Source organism: Podarcis cretensis (genome assembly GCF_951804945.1).
Source record: "Podarcis cretensis genome assembly, chromosome: 18".
Taxonomy (NCBI): Eukaryota; Metazoa; Chordata; class Lepidosauria; order Squamata; family Lacertidae; genus Podarcis; species Podarcis cretensis.
Window position 1 is genome coordinate 9,658,410 of NC_137188.1, and position 18,000 is coordinate 9,676,409.

Genomic DNA, 18,000 nt, shown 5'->3' on the forward strand with positions numbered 1-18,000 from the left:
TCTGGCAGGCTGCATTTCTGCCTCTCTCCCTCCTTTCCTTGCGGTGTGTGTGTGTGTGTGTGTGTGTGTGTGTGTGTGTGTTTAAAACACACAGTGCGACGGAGGGAGAGAGAGGAAAAGCATATCCTATTGATCTCCCCGCCACCTGCCACGTTCTCTGGATTGAAACATCAGTGCGGGAGGAGGACAGTGGCTGGAAGGAAGGAAGACGGCATTGATCCGCCTGTCAAATCCTCAAGGCTTCATTTGCCAGCCCGCCCCCCCTCCCTCCCTAACTCCCCAGACAGGCTGGAGGGCAGACTCTCCCCCCCAAATGCACACTGGGTGAGTGGCTGAGCTCAATCGGATTAGCACGGTCTCCGCTCCCTGAATAACCACAGCCCTGCTGTGCGGCGAAAAGGCTTTTCCTACCTCCCCGCCACCACCAAAAAAGCAGAAGGCGAAAGAGGCAGAAAGCCCCTTGCGATTCTTCCACATACCACCCCCAAGATCTTGGCTACCCACTCATCCCTGATTCCCTGAAGATTTTATTTTATTTTATTTTATTTTATTTTATTTTATTTTATTTTATTTTATTTTATTTTATTTTATTTTATTTTATTTTGTTCTATTCTATATTCTATATTCTATTCTATATTCTATTCTATATTCTATATTCTATATTCTATATTCTATATTCTATATTCTATATTCTATATTCTATATTCTATTCTATTCTCTATTCTATTCTCTATTCTATTCTCTATTCTATTCTATTCTCTATTCTATTCTCTATTCTATTCTATTCCGGAGGTCCGTTCTTAACCTGAAACTGTTCTTAACCTGAAGCACCACTTTAGCTAATGCGGCCTCCCACGGCCGCACAATTTCTTTTCTCATCCTGAAGCAAAGTTCTTAACCCGAGGTACTATTTCTGGGTTAGCGGAGTCTGCAAACTGAAGCGTATGCAACCCGAGGTATCACTGTATATAAATTCTTATTAGTTTTTTAACATATCATTTCCAACAATAATTAAACATTACTTTTACATCTTATCCAATTTTTTGACTTCCATCAATCACCTCTGAAAACTTTCCAATCTGATCATTTAATATACATTTCTTACTTTCACTCTTCCATTTCAATCTCATAACTAATAACTCTCCTCTTTCTCTACTTTGCAATGTTTTGTATATTTCTCCTTACGAAAATATGAGCCGGTACTTTAGAACAAGTTTGTGACGTGTGTATATATATACACAGTGGTGCCCCGCAAGACGAACGCCTTGCAAGACGGAAAACCCGCTAGACAAAAGGGTTTTCCGTTTTGGAGGCGCTTTGCAAAACGAATTTCCCTATGGGCTTGCTTCGCAAGACGAAAATGTCTTGCGAGTTCCTGCAGGTTTCCCCCCCCCCCCCCTTTTCCTAAGCCGCTTATCAGCTGATCCGCTGATAAGCCGCTTAACAGCTGATCGCTAAAAGCCGCTAAACCGCTAATAGCGCTAATCCGCTAAGCTGTCAATGGGCTTGCTTCGCAAGACGAAAAAACCGCTATACGAAGAGCCTCACGGAACGGATTAATTTCGTCTTGCGAGGCACCACTGTATAAGTAGGACCAGTTCAGCCAGCTAGCCCCGGGGAATAACTAATTGATTTTTGATTTTTGAATTTTACTGTTATCCATGTTTTTATACTGTATTTCATGCTGCTTTTATAATTAAGTGTTTTAAATTTGTGGTTAGCTGCCCTGAGCCCGGTTTTTGAACTGGGAAGGGCGGGGTATAATAATAATAATAATAATAATAATAATAATAATAATAATAATAATAATATATTATTATTTATACCCCACCCATCAGGCTGGGTTTCCCCAGCCACTCTGGGCGGCTTCCAACAAAACACTAAAATACAATAACCTATTAAACATTAAAACCTTCCCTAAACAGGACTGCCTTCAGATGTCTTCTAAAAGTTTGGTAGTTATTTTCTCTTTGACATCTGGTGGGAGGGTGTTCCACACGGCAGGTGCCACCACCGAGAAGGCCCTCTGCCTGGTTCCATCTAACTTGGCTTCTTGTAGCATTATTATTATTATTATTATTATTATTATTATTATCATCATCATCAAGAGGTGTCTTGGAGGTTGGAGCCTTGTTCCTTAAAACGGACACCCCTTTTTTATTTCCCCCCATAGAATGACGACAACCCTGCCCCATGCAAATCCGCCAGCCTCTCTCCGCCCCACGATTCCCTGACCCCCGGCCTCGGTCCCAGCTGCGCCCCTCAACTCCAACTGGTCTCCTCTAAACCATCCACCACAGATGCCATCAGTAAGTCGTTTGTGCAATTCTTTTTTTTTTTAATTATACTTTATTGAAAATTTCCAGTAGAGTGGAAAAAAAGGTGTAGAGAAATCTCTCAGCTCCTGGTCTGATGCTTTAACCAGTGTGCGCCACTGTCGATGTTTTAAGGCATGCCCTTTTGGGCTGAAACGCAGAGTTGTTTGGTTTGGAATACAGTGGTACCTTGGTTCTCAAACGCTGAAAACCCGGAAGTAAGTGTTCTGGTTTTCAAACGTTTTTCGGAAGCAGGACCTCCGATTTGGCTGTCGGCTGTTGTTTCCAGGGCGCCTGCACCAATCAGAAGCCGGGCCTTGGTTTCCGAACATTTCAGAAGTCAAACGGACTTCCGGAACATATTAAGTTTGGCACTTTTGTTTTTGCTATTTTGCGTTTTTGTTTCTGAGGCTTTTTCGGTTAATTTGTTTTTGTGACTGCGTGGAACCCAGTTCAGCTGATTGATTGATTGATTGATTGATTGATTGATTGATTGATTGTGTGACTGCAGAAATGGATTAAAGCCCCCCCCTCTGAACAATCAGAGCAAGTAAGAAAAAATAATAATTTTAATTTCTATCATCTACAATACAATATTTATTTTATGGTATAGCACACTGATTATTGCTTTCATCTTATGGATCAATGGTCTCGTGAGAGAGTAAAATTCATGTTTTAGGCGTTGTTTTTAAAAGTCTGTAACAGATTAATCCGTTTTGCACTACTTTCTATGGGAAAGCATGCCTTGGTTTTGGAATGCTTTGGTTTTGGAACGGACTTCTGGAACGGATTAAGCTTGAGAACCAAGGTACCACTGTACCTTGGAAACGGTTTGTGTCAATTTTGCAGCCGCATTTATATTTGTATTTGCACGGATCTGCTTCTCCTTTGCAGGTTTGCCCCAGAAGCCTGTTTTGCATATAAATAAAATAGCAGCAGTGCTCGCTTCGGCAGCACATATACTAAAATTGGAACGATACAGAGAAGATTAGCATGGCCCCTGCGCAAGGATGACACGTAAATTCGTGAAGCGTTCCATATTTTTGGGGGACGCAGGTGGCGCTGTGGGTTAAAGCCTCAGCGCCTAGGACTTGCCGATCGAAAGGTCAGCGGTTCGAATCCCTGCGGCGGGGTGCGCTCCCGCTGCTCGGTCCCAGCGCCTGCCAACCTAGCAGTTCGAAAGCACCTCCGGGTGCAAGTAGATAAATAGGGACCGCTTACCAGCGGGAAGGTAAACGGCGTTTCCGTGTGCGACTCTGGCTTGCCAGAGCAGCGATGTCACGCTGGCCAAGTGACCCGGAAGTGTCTCCGGACAGCGCTGGCCCCTGGCCTCTTAAGTGAGATGGGCGCACAACCCCAGAGTCTGTCAAGACTGGCCCGAACGGGCAGGGGTACCTTTACCTTTACCTTTAAAATAGCAGCATAATGTAATCTATTCGGCTTTATGGAGTCTCTCCCCCCCCCCCATCTTTCTTTTCTTCCTAGCCCTCCGGAGCCCACTGAGCATGGCTAGTTCATATGCTTCATCCTTCGGGCTAATGCCCCAAGCCACACTCAACGGCGATCTCACCTCTCCGCGATCGTACGTCAGCATACACCTCTCCCCGCAAATTAGTGGGACGGTTCTGTACGGACGTTCCCCCATGGTAAGCTGAGAGGCTGTTTTTACCCCCCGCAAGTAAATATATGGGACGCGGGTGGTGCTGTGGGTTAAACCACAGAGCCTAGGACTTGCCGATCAGAAGGTCGGCGGTTCGAATCCCTGCGACGGGGTGAGCTCCCGTTGCTCGGTCCCTGCTCCTGCCAACCTAGCAGTTCGAAAGCACATCAAAGTGCAAGCAGATAAATAGGTACCGCTCTGGTGGGAAGGTAAACGGCATTTCCGTACACTGCTCTGGTTTCGCCAGAAGCGGCTTAGTCCTGCTGGCCACTTGACCCAGAAGCTGTACACTGGCTCCCTCGGCCAATAAAGTGAGATGAGCGCCGCAACCCCAGAGTCGGTCACCACTGGACCTAATGGACAAGGGTCCCTTTACCTTCTGGTGATTTGTTTGTTTCTAAACAAAAGCCTCAAAGCTGTTTACAAAAAAAAAGATAAGAAAAATCAACAGCGATAATTTAGGGTTAAAACGAGAGGCGAGAAGCGGATTGAAGCTTGTGCCGGCTTCCTAAATGTGTGTGACCAAGAATTTGAGCCAGTGTCAGAAAGAGTGCAGTGAGGGAAACCTCTCAAGTGGCAGGGAGTTCCATAGGGCAGACACTGCTTTCTATTGTTCTTTAGCCGCAGATCCCAAGGGCTGAGCCCGAGTTTGTGTGCCAAGCGGGTGCTCTAACCACTCAGCAACAGCCTCTCCCTGTTGGCAGCGCCTCTTCTTGATTCTGCCCGCAGGTAGCCTTTGAATCTCACCCCCACTTACGAGCTTCGACCGCTTCGGCTTCCCTGTCTTCAGTTCCGGGTGGCAAACCGTAAGTAACTGGCTGGCCTGTGCCTCTATGGGGAGAGGGCGCTTCATCGGGGCTGGAATTGAGCAATCTGAGCCTTGAAAGCGAAGGAACGACGGCAATAAACCGTTTCTAAAAATCTCCCCCTTTTGCATTCCCATGTTTGAGCCTCTGAAGCTAACAGATGCTGAAGGAATGGGTTTCTGTGCAGTCAGTTTGAAACTGACCCCAAATCCCCATTTTTCCTCCTCCAAGGGAGCATTTCTAAAATGCTCTAACTTGAGCTCTTGAGCCAAAACCCAGCTGTATAAACAAGTGCTCAAAGCTCTCTCCCTTATCAGTCTGTGACGGCAATGGATGGCCTTGCCAGTTCCAATAGAGCAGGGATGAGACGTCTGGGTCTTAAAGTACCGGAGCAGGAACATATGTGATGTCAACCTGTGTGTATAAGCTGACATGGCTGGATTCCTGGGGAAGGGTGCCTGGAGGATATATATACTGCATGGAATTTCTCATTTCTTTGGACTTGCTGTGAACTGACCACGCAAGTGCCTTCTGCTATCCAGAGAGCAGAATAAACTCTTTCTCTGAATCAACCTTGGTGTCATTTGACCTCCTTCCTCCCTCCCAGGAGCAACGCAGACCCCACCAATCGGTACAGTCTAATAAGACTACAATGCGACAATAATAGATTGAGAATTTCCATCTGCTTTTTCATCCTCCTGCTTTCTTTGGAAGATCATTGGGCGCTGCTGGCTTCAAAATGCAAACTGTTTAGCCTTAAATAAACAAATGGGGGTTCACAACAGCCCTGCGAAGTAGGTTAGGGAGAGAGGGAGAGGGACTGGCTTAAGGTCGCCCTGGGACTTTCCTGGCCGATGGGCAAACTCAAACCCTCTTGTCTTCTCACCGGATGATTTTCAGATTGCGACTCCATCACTGCTATGTGATGGTGCTTAGGGGTCCCCAAATATCTTGTGAACAATGGCATGGAGAGTCTTTGAGAAAAGAACACAGCTCTCCAGACCATAGCTGTCAAGCGTCCCTTATTTGGCGGGACAGTCCCTTATCCCAGTGCTGTGTCCTGCTGCTGTCCCTTATTGATGATGCCCCTTAAATTTCCCAGGTTTCAAAGGAAGCAGCTCCTCTCCCTCCCTCACTCTCTGCCGGCCAGGGAGGAGGGAGGCTCCAACTGTGTTGCTTGGCTGCGTTGCTCACCCAATAAGGAGTCTAAGAACGACTGGGGGCGGGTGGAGCTTGCATGCCTTGTGCCGATCCAATCGGCCGCGTTGCCTGGGGACTCGCCTTTGCTCAGCGCTTCCCAGCGGAGAGGTGACGGTGGTTTTCCTTGCTGCATCCCCTTTGCCGGGTTGCTGCGCTGTGGGAACCACCGCTTGAGGCTTCATTTGGCTGCTGGCTGGGTTTTCTGCCTTTCGCTCGGAGGGGCTCAGAAGTCGAACATACCTGTGCTTGGAAAATCCCTAATTTTGGCTGCTGATTCCTTATTTTTGAGGCTGCTGGTCCCTTATTTTCAAATCTGTAAGTTGACAGCTATGCTCCAGACCCAAACATTATTATTTGCAGCTTCCCTTGTGTGGACAGTTCTGTGTTTGGGTTTTTTGGGGGGTGGCAGAGAGGCCTGGAATGGAGTTTACAGGAAAAGGGCTTGGCTGGCCGGGCAGGAGAGGCCTACGCCGCAACAGCATTTTGCAAGGTCTCCCTTGTTTGGTGCAGAACTTTTCCTTAAGTCGTGCTGTTATTTAGTTCAAGGGCGGCAAAGATTTTAGGGGAATGGCAGTTCACGGCGCCTTCCTGGGCCCCTGGAGGGGGGCCTTACCCCGCAGGGAATGGCGGTCTGGGGTCTTTTGGCCATTCCGTTCCCACCTAAAGCCTGCTCCCCGCTTCCCCCGCAGAGCGTACTCCTTTCACGTCAGCTCTGACGGGCAGATGCAGCCGGTGCCCTTCCCACCCGACGCCCTCATCGGCTCGGGCATCCCTCGCCACGCCCGCCAGCTCCACACGCTGACGCACGGGGAGGTGGTCTGCGCCGTCACCATAAGCAATTCCACGCAGCACGTCTACACGGGGGGCAAAGGCTGCGTGAAGGTGTGGGACGTGGCCCAGCCGGGCGCCAAGACCCCCGTGGCACAGCTGGACTGCCTGGTACGTACGAGGACGGATGTGGGTGTGGGTGCATGTTGGCTTGCGTGACTCGGTTTCCCAAGCGCATCCCTAGGGTCTCCCACGACTTGGGTGCTCTCGTGGTCCTTGCAAGATGGTTGCCTACTGCGGCTGCCGTTTTTATTACTTCCTGTCTTTTAAAAGAAACTCCGCCTGCTAAAATAAAAAAGTTTAAAACATTTAAGGAATCATTAAGATCCATGCCAAACTAAAAATAAAAAAATTGCACCATATCTGGGTACAAAAAAATGTTTTCAGCAGGAAATCGTGAGGATGAGGCTTAGAAGTGCATGAGCGAATCTTGTGGAGATGTTTTAATAATAATAATAATAATAATAATAATAATAATAATAATAATAATTTCTTTATACCCTGCCCATCTGGCCGGGCTTCCCCAGCCACTCTGGGCGGCTTCCGACAGAATATTAAAACTACAATAAAACATCAAGCATTAAAACCTCCCTAAACAGGGCTGAGGGCCTTCTACAAGTCAGATAGTTGTTTATTTCCTTGACATCTGGTGGGAGGGTGTTCCACAGGGCAGGCGCCACCACCAAGAAGGCCCTCTGCCTGGTTCTTGCAGTGAGGGAACCGCAGAAGGCCCTTGGGAGATGGATCTCAGTGTCCGGGCAGAATGATGGAGGTGGACACGCTCCTTCAGGTCTACTGGGCCATTTAGGGCTTTCAAGGTCAGCACCAACACTTTGAATTGTGCTCGGAAACGTACTGGGAGCCAATGTAGGTCTTTCAGGACTGGTGTTATGTGATCTCGGCGGCCGCTCCCAGTCCCCAGTCAAGCTGCTGCATTCTGGATTAGTTGCAGTTTCTGGGTCACCTTCAAAGGTAGCCCCACGTAGAGCGCATGACAGTAGTCCAAGCAGTAGATAATCAGAGCATGCAACACTGGCCAGACAGTCCGCGGGCAGGGAGGGTCTCATCCTGCGTACCAGATGGAGTTGGTAGACAGCCGCCCTGGACACGGAATTGACCTGCGCCTCCATGGACAGCTGTGAGTCCAAGATGACTCCCAGGCTGCGCACCTGGTCCTTCAGGGGCACAGTTACCCCATTCAGGACCAGGGAGTCCCCCACACCTGCCTGTCCCCTGTCCCCCCCAAAACAGTACTTCTGTCTTATCAGGATTCAACCTCAATCTGTTAGCCACCATCCATCCTCCAACGAAAGACCTTCGTGGTTGCGACGTGGCATCCTGCTCCTGTGTCATTCTCTTGCCTCTTGTCTCCCCACCCAGAACCGGGACAACTATATCCGGTCGTGCAAACTCCTCCCAGATGGGCGGAGTCTGATTGTGGGCGGGGAGGCCAGCACCCTCTCCATCTGGGACCTGGCGGCGCCGACTCCGCGGATCAAGGCGGAGCTGACGTCCTCTGCCCCGGCCTGCTATGCCCTCGCCATCAGCCCCGATGCCAAGGTCTGCTTTTCCTGCTGCAGCGATGGCAACATCGTGGTCTGGGACCTTCAGAACCAGACTATGGTCAGGTGAGATTTATTGGTGAACGAGGTCTGATGCACGGTCATCCACGAAACTGTTAAGTTGTGGGTGAACATATCAGACGACACAGCGATTCTTCAAACAGCTCTTGTTTATTCACAGGCCAGGACAGAACTGCTTATATAGAGCTCCAGTACAACGTAACTGTAAAAACTTTCTAAAACGATCCAATCACTGAACGTCACTTTCAATCCCTTATTTGCATAACTATCTACAGTATCCCCCTGCTGGCCCAGGGTGAGAACTTCAGTACATAACAGAAATGCCCTCCCATCCTCAACACCCGGATAAACGGCGCACACCTTGAGATACCCTGCAATCATTATTCTACAGTGGTACCTCGGTTCTCAGATTTAATCCATTCCGGAAGTCTGTTCCAAAACCAAAGCGTTCCAAAACCAAAGCGCACTTTCCCATAGGAAGTAATGCAGAACGGATCAATCCGTTCCAGACTTTTAAAAACAGCAATTTAACGTGAATTTTACTATCTGACGAGACCACTGATCCATAGAATGAAAGTAATAAACAATGTACTGCAGTCACACAGTCAGTCCATCAGTAGCTGAACTGGATTCCACACAGTCACAAAAACAAAAGAGCCGCAAAAATGCAAAATAAATAGCAAAAGCAGGCAGACCTCAGTGTAACGCTCAAATCGGAAGTGTAACACTCAAAATGGAACACGTTCGACTTCTGAAAAAAGTTTGCAAACTAAAACACTTCCTTCCGGGTTTGCAGTGTTTGGGTTCCAAGTTGTTTGGGTATCAAGGTGTTTGAGAACCAAGGCACTACTGTATCTGTTTATTTCACGAGATTTATATAGCGTTTCAGAGGAGTTGGCACCTATGTGCCTCTTAATTGTAGGGTGTGTGGGTGGGGAAATCCTCAAAGCAGTTTGCAAGATTAAAACGTTAGAATCATCAAGTCAAATCCTCAGGCAACCCCTGGAGATCTCTGAGAACAGCCTTCCTTCCTTCCCCCTCCCTTTCCTTTCCTTTCAGAAAATAGCACACTGTGCTTTGAAGGCCCAAAGTTCAGCTGTCTTATTTGGGCTTCAAAGGGTGTGCAAGACCCAGCCCATTCTTCTGTGATGCAGGGGTGACCCATAAGTCAGAACTGCTTCATTTGCCAGCCAGGGGTTCTGAATGCTTTCAGAAAATAGCACCTGGTGCTTTGAAGGCCCAAAGTTCAGCTATCTATTGGGCCTTCAAAGGACCAGCGCTGTGCGAGACCCAGCGGATCGCTTATTCCAACGTGCCTAATCTGTCATTCCGGGGATATAGGATGATTCCCTTCTCCCTTCCTTTACAGGCAGTTCCAGGGCCACACGGACGGCGCCAGTTGCATAGACATCTCCAATTACGGCACCAAGCTCTGGACTGGGGGCCTAGACAACACTGTGCGGTGCTGGGACCTACGGGAAGGGCGCCAGCTACAGCAGCACGACTTCAGCTCTCAGGTCAGCTTTGGGGGGTTGGGGGGGTCGGCTGGGTATGTGACATGCACAACGCACTTGTTTAAAATCACCCCTTTGCTTGGCACATTCCAGAAGTAGTTCAATGGGAAATGTTTCTCCCCTGCCTCACAGCGCTCAACAAGGCTGTTGAACACGATCCGTTTCAGGGTGCCGTTCGCACCCTGAAAAGTCTGTAAGTAGAGCGCCGCCACTGCGAGTGCGCGAAGCATGGTAGACCGCTTCTCCGCATGCACAAAGATCGCGATAGATCGCTTCTCTGTGTGTGTGTGTGCAGCGAACCCGGAAGTAAACACTTCTGGGTTTGCTGCATTCATAGCCTGAAAAGCCGCAACGTGAAGCAAATGTAACACGAGGTATGACTGTATATACCATTTCCCAGAAAGCCGTTTCCACTTTACAAGTCCACCACATACGGTAAAAGATACCGTATTTTTTGCTCTACAAGACTCACTTTTTCCCTCCTAAAAAGTAAGGGGAAATGTGTGTGCATCTTATGGAGCGAATGCAGGCTGTGCAGCTATCCCAGAAGCCAGAACATCGATCCCTCTTGCTGTTCTGGCTTCTGAGATTCAGAATATTTTTTTTCTTGTTTTCCTCCTCCGAAAACTGGGTGCGTCTTGTTGTCTGGTGCATCTTATAGAGCGAAAAATACGGCACTTTGCGAACATAATCCGTTCCGGAAGTCTGTCGGGAGGTCGAAACGGGTCGCTGGGAGATGCGCCATTGTGCGCAGGCGCGGACGGCGATCGCCTGGTTCTGCACATGTGTGAACGGCGATCACCGCTCCTGCGCATGGGCAGACAGCGGCAGACCCGCCGGTTACTTCCAGGTTTGCCGCAGTCGCGACTTGGAACGACGGTGGGAGTGCCCCAAAATCCAACTATTCTGGACAACAGCCATACGAGAATTATGTAAAATAACTAAGCAAGTACCGTGGTGCCTCGCAAGACGAAAAGAATCCATTCCGCGAGTCTCTTCGTCTTGCGGTTTTTTCGTCTTGCGAAGCAAGCCCATTAGCGGCTTAGCGGATTAGCGCTATTAGCGGCTTAGGGGCTTAGCAGATCAGCTGATAAGCGGCTTAGCGGCTTAGCGGATCAGCTGATAAGCGGCTTAGCGGATCAGCTGTTAAGCGGCTTAGCGGATCAGCTGTTAAGCGGCTTAGCGGCTTAGAAAAGGGGGGGGGGAGGAAAAAAAACCCGCAGGAACTCACAAGACATTTTCGTCTTGCGAAGCAAGCCCATAGGAAATTCGTTTTGCGAAGCACCTCCAAAACGGAAAACTCTTTCGTCTAGCAGGTTTTCCGTCTTGCGAGGCGTTCGTCTTGCGGGGCACCACTGTATTAGACATCACCCCAGAATTGGCCCATCTGAACATCTTCCAAGACAACAATGCCCACTTACACCACAAAGCACTCATAACCCACCTACTTTCAGCAGCCAGAAACACCATAACCAGACACTGGAGAGACCTGTCAGGAGTAAGCATGGACCAATGGTACCAAATACCATGGGAAACAGCCCTACTAGAAAAATTAACCAATAAACTGAAACTGACACGGGGACAAACAGAAGAAGACGCCTTCACCCCGGTATGGCTCACACACACAGCCCAACAAGACAATGACAATAATCCACCAACAGCATACAAATCAATATGGCTAAAATGATCCAAAACACCCACCCACCCCACTCACACACGAAAACAAAGATCACCACAGCCAACCACAAGTGAATAGCCACACCCTGGGCCAACCCCAACCTCTCTCACCACCAAAGGAACACAAGTGAACAGCACAAGCAACGCCAACACCAAACCCTACATACATTAAGCAAAATAGAAACATCACCACCTGACCCCCCCAACTCTCGCCCCCCAATGTCTCAACAAATGAAACTGATTTGTAAAAATGTTACATGGAAAAAATACGAGAGACATTACACATGCTTCCTTAACTCAAGAAAATTTTTAATAATAATAATAATAATAATAATAAGGTGGTGGTAAGTAGATATTCGACTGTGCCTTCCTTTCCTTTACATTAGCAACACTCGTTGGAGATCTTGTCCTACGCATTTCAGCAAATTTTGATGGTGTTAAATGCCATCTATACATTATTTATATAATAATTTATTTACTTATTTATTTATAAACAATTTATTTATATGATAATAGGAGGGATGCGGGTGGCGCTGTGGGTTAAACCACAGAACTTAGGACTTGCCGATCAGAAAGTCAGCGGTTTGAATCCCCTCAATGACGGGGTGAGCTCCCGTTGCTCGGTCCCTGCTCCTGCCAACCTAGCAGTTCGAAAGCACATCAAAGCGCAAGTAGATAAATAGGTACCGCTCCGGCTGGAAGGTAAACGGCGTTTCTGTGCACTGCTCTGGTTCGCCAGAAGCGGCTCAGTCCTGCTGGCCACATGACCCGGAAGCTGTACGCCGGCTCCCTCGGCCAGTAAAGCGAGATGAGCGCCGCAACCTCAGTCAGTCACGACTGGACCTAATGGTCAGGGGTCCCTTTACCTTTTTATACATTATTTTCTTTGCGTGCAATGACCTGACTCTCGCCCGCAGATTTTCTCCCTGGGCTACTGCCCCACGGGTGAGTGGCTGGCCGTGGGGATGGAGAGCAGCCACGTCGAGATACTTCATGTGACCAAGTCGGAGAAATACCAGCTCCACCTGCACGACAGCTGCGTCCTCTCTCTCAAGTTTGCGTCCTGTGGTAGGTGTGTGAGCCGTCTCCCTGCCCTAAGGCTTCCAGTTTAGCTTAAGCCCGCCGGTGTGGAGGTCCGCGGTTTCAGGGAGTCGGGAAACACCCCCTCCGATTTCTGCTGCTGGGTCTCCATTTCCGCCATTCTGGACCCCCACCCAGCGAGCAGGAAAAAGGAGCTTTTCTGCCGCCGCTGGGAATTGTAGCGCCGCGAGGAGTCAGCTACAATTCCCAGGGTTCTTTATATGCAAACTGCTAAAGATGAGGTAGGGACGCGTGTGGCGCTGTGGGTTAGACCACAGAGCCTAGGACTTGCCGATCAGAAGGTTGGTGGTTCGAATCCCCGCAATGACGGGGTGAGCTCCCGTTGCTCGGTCTCTGCTCCTGCCAACCTAGCAGTTCGAAAGCACGAGGTGCAAGTAGATAAATAGGTGCCACTCCGGCGGGAAGGTAAACGGCATTTCCGTGCGCTGCTCTGGTTTGCCAGAAGAGGAAGGAAGATCCTTTCTGGGCTCTGAACCCGCCAATGCCTCCCCCTTTCTCTCTCTCCCTACAGGAAAATGGTTTATCAGCACAGGGAAAGATAATCTCCTCAATGCCTGGCGAACACCTTACGGTGCAAGCATATTTCAGGTATGGTGGGGGCTGGAGCTATCATAGAATCCTAGAATCCTAGAGTTGGAAGAGACCACAAGGGCCATCGAGTCCAACCCCCTGCCAAGCAGGAAACACCATCAGAGCACTCCTGACATATGGTTGTCAAGCCTCTGCTTAAAGACCTCCAAAGAAGGAGACTCCACCACACTCCTTGGCAGCCAATTCCACTGTCAAACAGCTCTTACTGTCAGGAAGTTCTTCCTAATGTTTAGGTGGAATCTTCTTTCTTGTAGTTTGGATCCATTGCTCCGTGTCCGCTTCTCTGGAGCAGCAGAAAACAACCTTTCTCCCTCCTCTATGTGACATCCTTTTATATATTTGAACATGGCTATCATATCCCCCCTTAACCTCCTCTTCTCCAGGCTAAACATGCCCAGCTCCCTTAGCCGTTCCTCATAAGGCATCGTTTCCAGGCCTTTGACCATTTTGGTTGCCCTCCTCTGGACACGTTCCAGAGGGGTTCAGGGTGTGGGGCGACCGCCGATTTATATATTTCATTTATATCCCAACTCCCTTCTCTTGTTTTATCCTCATAACAACCCTTTGGGGTAGGCTAGTCTGATAGGCGGCCTCAAGTGAGCTTCGCTGCTCAAGGGGGGATTTGAATCCAGGACCTTGCATGTGGCTCCCGTCTGGTCCAGCAACCTGTTCTCACAGAGGGGCTCTTAACATGGAGGGGGGGCCGCTCCCTCTCAACTCCACCAACCACATCCCTGAGCGGTTTGCTCACACGCGGAAGCGAGTTTTCCATGCTTTAAAAAAAAACCAATCAGAGTTTCTACAAGTTTGTTTGACCTATGTAACGTCCAGGGCCGGATTTGGGTCTGATGAGGCCCTCAGCTACTGAAGCTAATGGGGCCCTTTATATGTCCAGCCGTACTTTGCCAACAACCAATTGTCGCTGTTTTTTGTGTTGAATACAGTGGTACCTCGGGTTAGGTACTTAATTCGTTCCGGAGGTCCGTTCTTAACCTGAAACTGTTCTTAACCTGAAGCGCCACTTTAGCTAATGGGGCCTCCTGCTGCTGCCGCACCGCCGGAGCACGATTTCTGTTCTCATCCTGAAGCAAAGTTCTTAACCTGAAGCACTATTTCTGGGTTAGCGGAGTCTGTAACCTGAAGCGTATGTAACCTGGAGTGTCTGTAACCTGAGGTACCACTGTATATGGTAATTGATGGACCTAATAGGTATCTCAAACCATTTGCCCATGTTGCCATGCAACCAGTCCATGCAGAATGTAGCACCCTATATATAGAAAGGAGCAAAGCAGGGATATTTTAGGGAGCAGGCTAGCAGGGGGGGCCCATGACTTACATCATAGGAGCCTACACAACACAAAACACTGTTGCTGTGTGTAGGTTTTATTTCGTTTGTTTTTTTATCTTATATTTTGGAAATGTGGTTTTTTTCTCCCTTTAAATTATTTTGGGGCCCCCATGAGAGTGAGGCCCTAAGCTATAGTTGTTTAGCTTATACAGTGGTACCTCGGGTTACATATGCTTCAGGTTACAGACTCCGCTAACCCAGAAATAGTACCTTAGGTTAAGAACTTTGCTTCAGGATGAGAACAGAAATCGTGCTCCGGCGGTGCGGCAGCAGCAGGAGGCCCCATTAGCTAAAGTGGCGCTTCAGGTTAAGAACAGTTTCAGGTTAAAAACGGACCTCCGGAACAAATTAAGTTCTTAACCCGAGGTACCACTATACGTAAATCCGGCACTGGTAATGTCCGTTTGTAGGAGGCGCACGGCTGTCCCCCGTTGGAAACACAACGCCGGGTCAAAAATGTCCCAATCGAGGCAGGACGCTCGCATTTCCGAGCCACGAAATTAAGAATTCTCCCTTTGCTTTCCTTCGGCAGTCCAAAGAGTCATCTTCGGTGCTGAGCTGCGACATCTCGACCAACGACAAATTCATCGTGACGGGATCGGGAGACAAGAAGGCCACCGTTTATGAACTGGTGTACTGAGAAGGAAGGAAGGAAGGAAGGAAGGAAGGAAGGAAGGAAGGAAGGAAGGAAGGAGGCGTCTTGACTGTCCTTGTAATTTTCTTTGTTTTTTCGGACTCCCTCCCCCAGCCGGAGCCCCTTGCTCCCACCTCCCTCTGACAGCCATGAACTTGATGGACGGAGACTTGGCCAGGAAATCCTATCCGGCGATCTTCTTCCCTTTTGACGTTGCTTGCCGCCTCATGAGGACTAGTAACCTCCCTTTTTCAAATTGAAAGCAGCGGCGAACGGTCTCAGGAAGCTGCACTGGAATCAAGGGGTCCCTAAGCAGTTTTGCTCACCTAGAGGGGTCTCCCTGTAACCTTCACCCCCCATGAGCAAAGGAGATTTTCCCCTTCCCCACACTATAATTGACAAGCAAGAGAGCCCAACCGCTGCCCTTCTCTACGTCTCCTGCCAGCCCCTTCCCACCAGACGGACGTTTAAAAGCACCACCGACATTTTCCTCTGGTGTGTGCTAAAGAAATCGGCCGTCTTAAATCGCCCCCTAATTAAACGTGTTGGAAAACTGCAGCTAGATCTGTGGGTCCGCGTGGCGTGGGTAAGGGGAAGAAGCAATCACAGAATGGATTATCAGTGTCGGGAGGGACCCTCAGAGCTCATCCAGCTCAACCCCTTGCACGCCGCTAAATAAATCCCCGACGCGATCGGCCGCAGAAGCAGCAGCCACCGTTCATTAACTGGAAGAACTGGCTCAAAAGTCGCAGAGAGCATAGCTGTCAACTGTCCCTTATTTGGCGGGAAAGTCCCTTATCCCAGCGCCATGTCCCGCTGCTGTCCCTTATTGATGATGTCCCTTAAATTTCCTGGGTTTCAAAGGAAGCAGCTCCTCTCCCTCCCTCCCCCCTCCCTGCTGGCCAGGGAGGAGGGAGGCTCCAACTGTGTTGCTTGGCTGCATTGCTCACCCAATAAGGAGTCTAAGAACGACTGGGGGGTGGAGTTTGCATGCCTTGTGCCGATCAAATTGGCCGCCTTGCCTGGGGACTCGCCTTTGCTCAGCGCTTCCCAGCGGAGAGGTGACGGTGGTTTTCCTTGCTGCATCCCCTTTGCCGGGTTGCTGCGCTGTGGGAACCACCGCTTGAGGTTTCGTTTGGCTGCTGGTTGGGCTTTTTGCCTTTGGCTCGGAGGAGCTCAAAAGTTGAACATACCTGTGCTCTGAAAATCCCTTATTTTGGCTGCTGATCCCTTATTTTCGAGGCTGCTGGTCCCTTATTTTCAAATCTGTAAGTTGACAGCTATGGCAGAGAGACGGGGAAGTTTTGCAGTCTAGGAAAGGCTGCCTTCGTCAGGCCGGAAGGGAAGAGATGGAAAAGGCACATTGAGGGGTCCCATTTGGCTTGCGGCGCCCTTTTCCCCAAACCCCACCCAGTTCCTTCAAACTTCACCAGGGTTGCTGCGCTACGGTTCCCAGAATCCCCTGCAAGAAAGGATTGACTACCCCCTTCGAGTATCACAGCACCCTGAGCAAACTTGACTTCCCAGGGCTCTTTTGGGTGGGGGGAAGGCTGGCTGTTCAATATAAAATGGGGGAAAACACAGGTAAAGGGCCTCCCCCCCCCATAAAAACTTGCTGTAGGTAAGGAGGGGGGAACAGGCATTGAATAGCTCACCTGGGTTAGCCGACCGTTCCTCGCTCAGCTGTCGAATTGCAGTGTGACGACGTCATTACATTTCCATTTATATAGGCAGATAATGAGGAGGCTTGTTCCCTCCTGGTTTCCTTTTTTGAGTTTGTCTCCGCCATCCAATTTGTTTATTCAATGATGACAATTAATTACCAGTGGAATTTTCTGGTTTTGTGCACACCTGAGGGATCTCCCTCTCTCTATATATATCTATATAAAAGCTCGCCCCCCCCCTCCTTACTAATTGGCTGGAAAAAAAATTGGAGCAATTGTAAAATCTCAGCACACAATTCCTAGAGTGTTGAAGAGTTGGGACCCCAAGAGTCATCTAGACGAACCCCGCTGCCGTGCAGATTCTTGCCCGATATATCCGGTGCAGAATTATTATTTTTTTTTAAAAATGTGGTTTGCTTTATGCAGTTTTCTGGGTTTGGGAAAATCCGAAGGGTCAAAAGGGGGCGGGAGGGAGGGAAAATACATGCCTCCATTCTGCACTGGGCAGTTATGAGCCCAGGCAAAAAAAGGAACATTCAAGTGTTGCGGAAGTAGCAGGTCTACAAAGAGAAGCATCGCACTGAATAATCTGCAACCCTATGTGGAGTGGTTTGGAGCCCCATTTTCCCCCAAATTTATTGGGTTGTCCCCGTAGTCATACCTCAGGTTACAGACACTTCAGATTGCGTTGTGTTTTTTTTTTGGGTTACGGACTGCCAAAACCTGGAAGTACTGGAACGGGTTACTTCCGGGTTTCGGCGGTTGTGCATGCGCAGAAGTGTTAAATCGTGTTTTGCACATGCGCAGAAGCGCTGAATTGCAACCTGCATGTACGCAGATGTGCCGCTGCAGGTTGCGAATGTGGATCCTGCACAGATCACGTTCACAACCCAAGCGTCCACTGTATTGTGCAAGCCTGAATTTACGAGGCGAAGCATCGAGATTGGTGGTGTTTTGAGAGTAAGGCTATGCGAATTTACGGAAATTATACAGGAATGTAAATGGCTGTGTGCGCACAGTGAATTCTGGCGTGGGCAAGCCCTCTGTCGACTGTCAGCAAGTCCTTCGGGGTTTCGACT

At 49.1% G+C, this 18,000-nt stretch overlaps 1 protein-coding gene across 7 annotated transcripts in view; it reads left to right on the top strand.

Moving 5' to 3' along the window:
• Nucleotides 1–15,811, top strand: part of TLE2 (TLE family member 2, transcriptional corepressor) — a 45,567-nt gene extending 29,756 nt beyond the window's left edge. For 6 of the 7 annotated variants that reach the window (XM_079960574.1, XM_079960577.1, XM_079960575.1 and 3 more), the window contains 9 exons: nt 2,174–2,309; nt 3,801–3,961; nt 4,705–4,781; nt 6,671–6,920; nt 8,190–8,437; nt 9,762–9,909; nt 12,501–12,651; nt 13,196–13,272; nt 15,156–15,811. In XM_079960574.1, coding sequence (XP_079816700.1) covers nt 2,174–2,309; nt 3,801–3,961; nt 4,705–4,781; nt 6,671–6,920; nt 8,190–8,437; nt 9,762–9,909; nt 12,501–12,651; nt 13,196–13,272; nt 15,156–15,263 — 1,356 coding nt within the window. In that variant the 3' untranslated portion in view covers nt 15,264–15,811. Of the gene's footprint in view, nt 1–2,173; nt 2,310–3,800; nt 3,962–4,704; nt 4,782–6,670; nt 6,921–8,189; nt 8,438–9,761; nt 9,910–12,500; nt 12,656–13,195; nt 13,273–15,155 lie in introns of all 7 variants that reach the window. The other variant, XM_079960579.1, reaches the window with a different exon arrangement.
• The last annotated feature ends 2,189 nt before the right edge of the window (nt 15,812–18,000 follow it).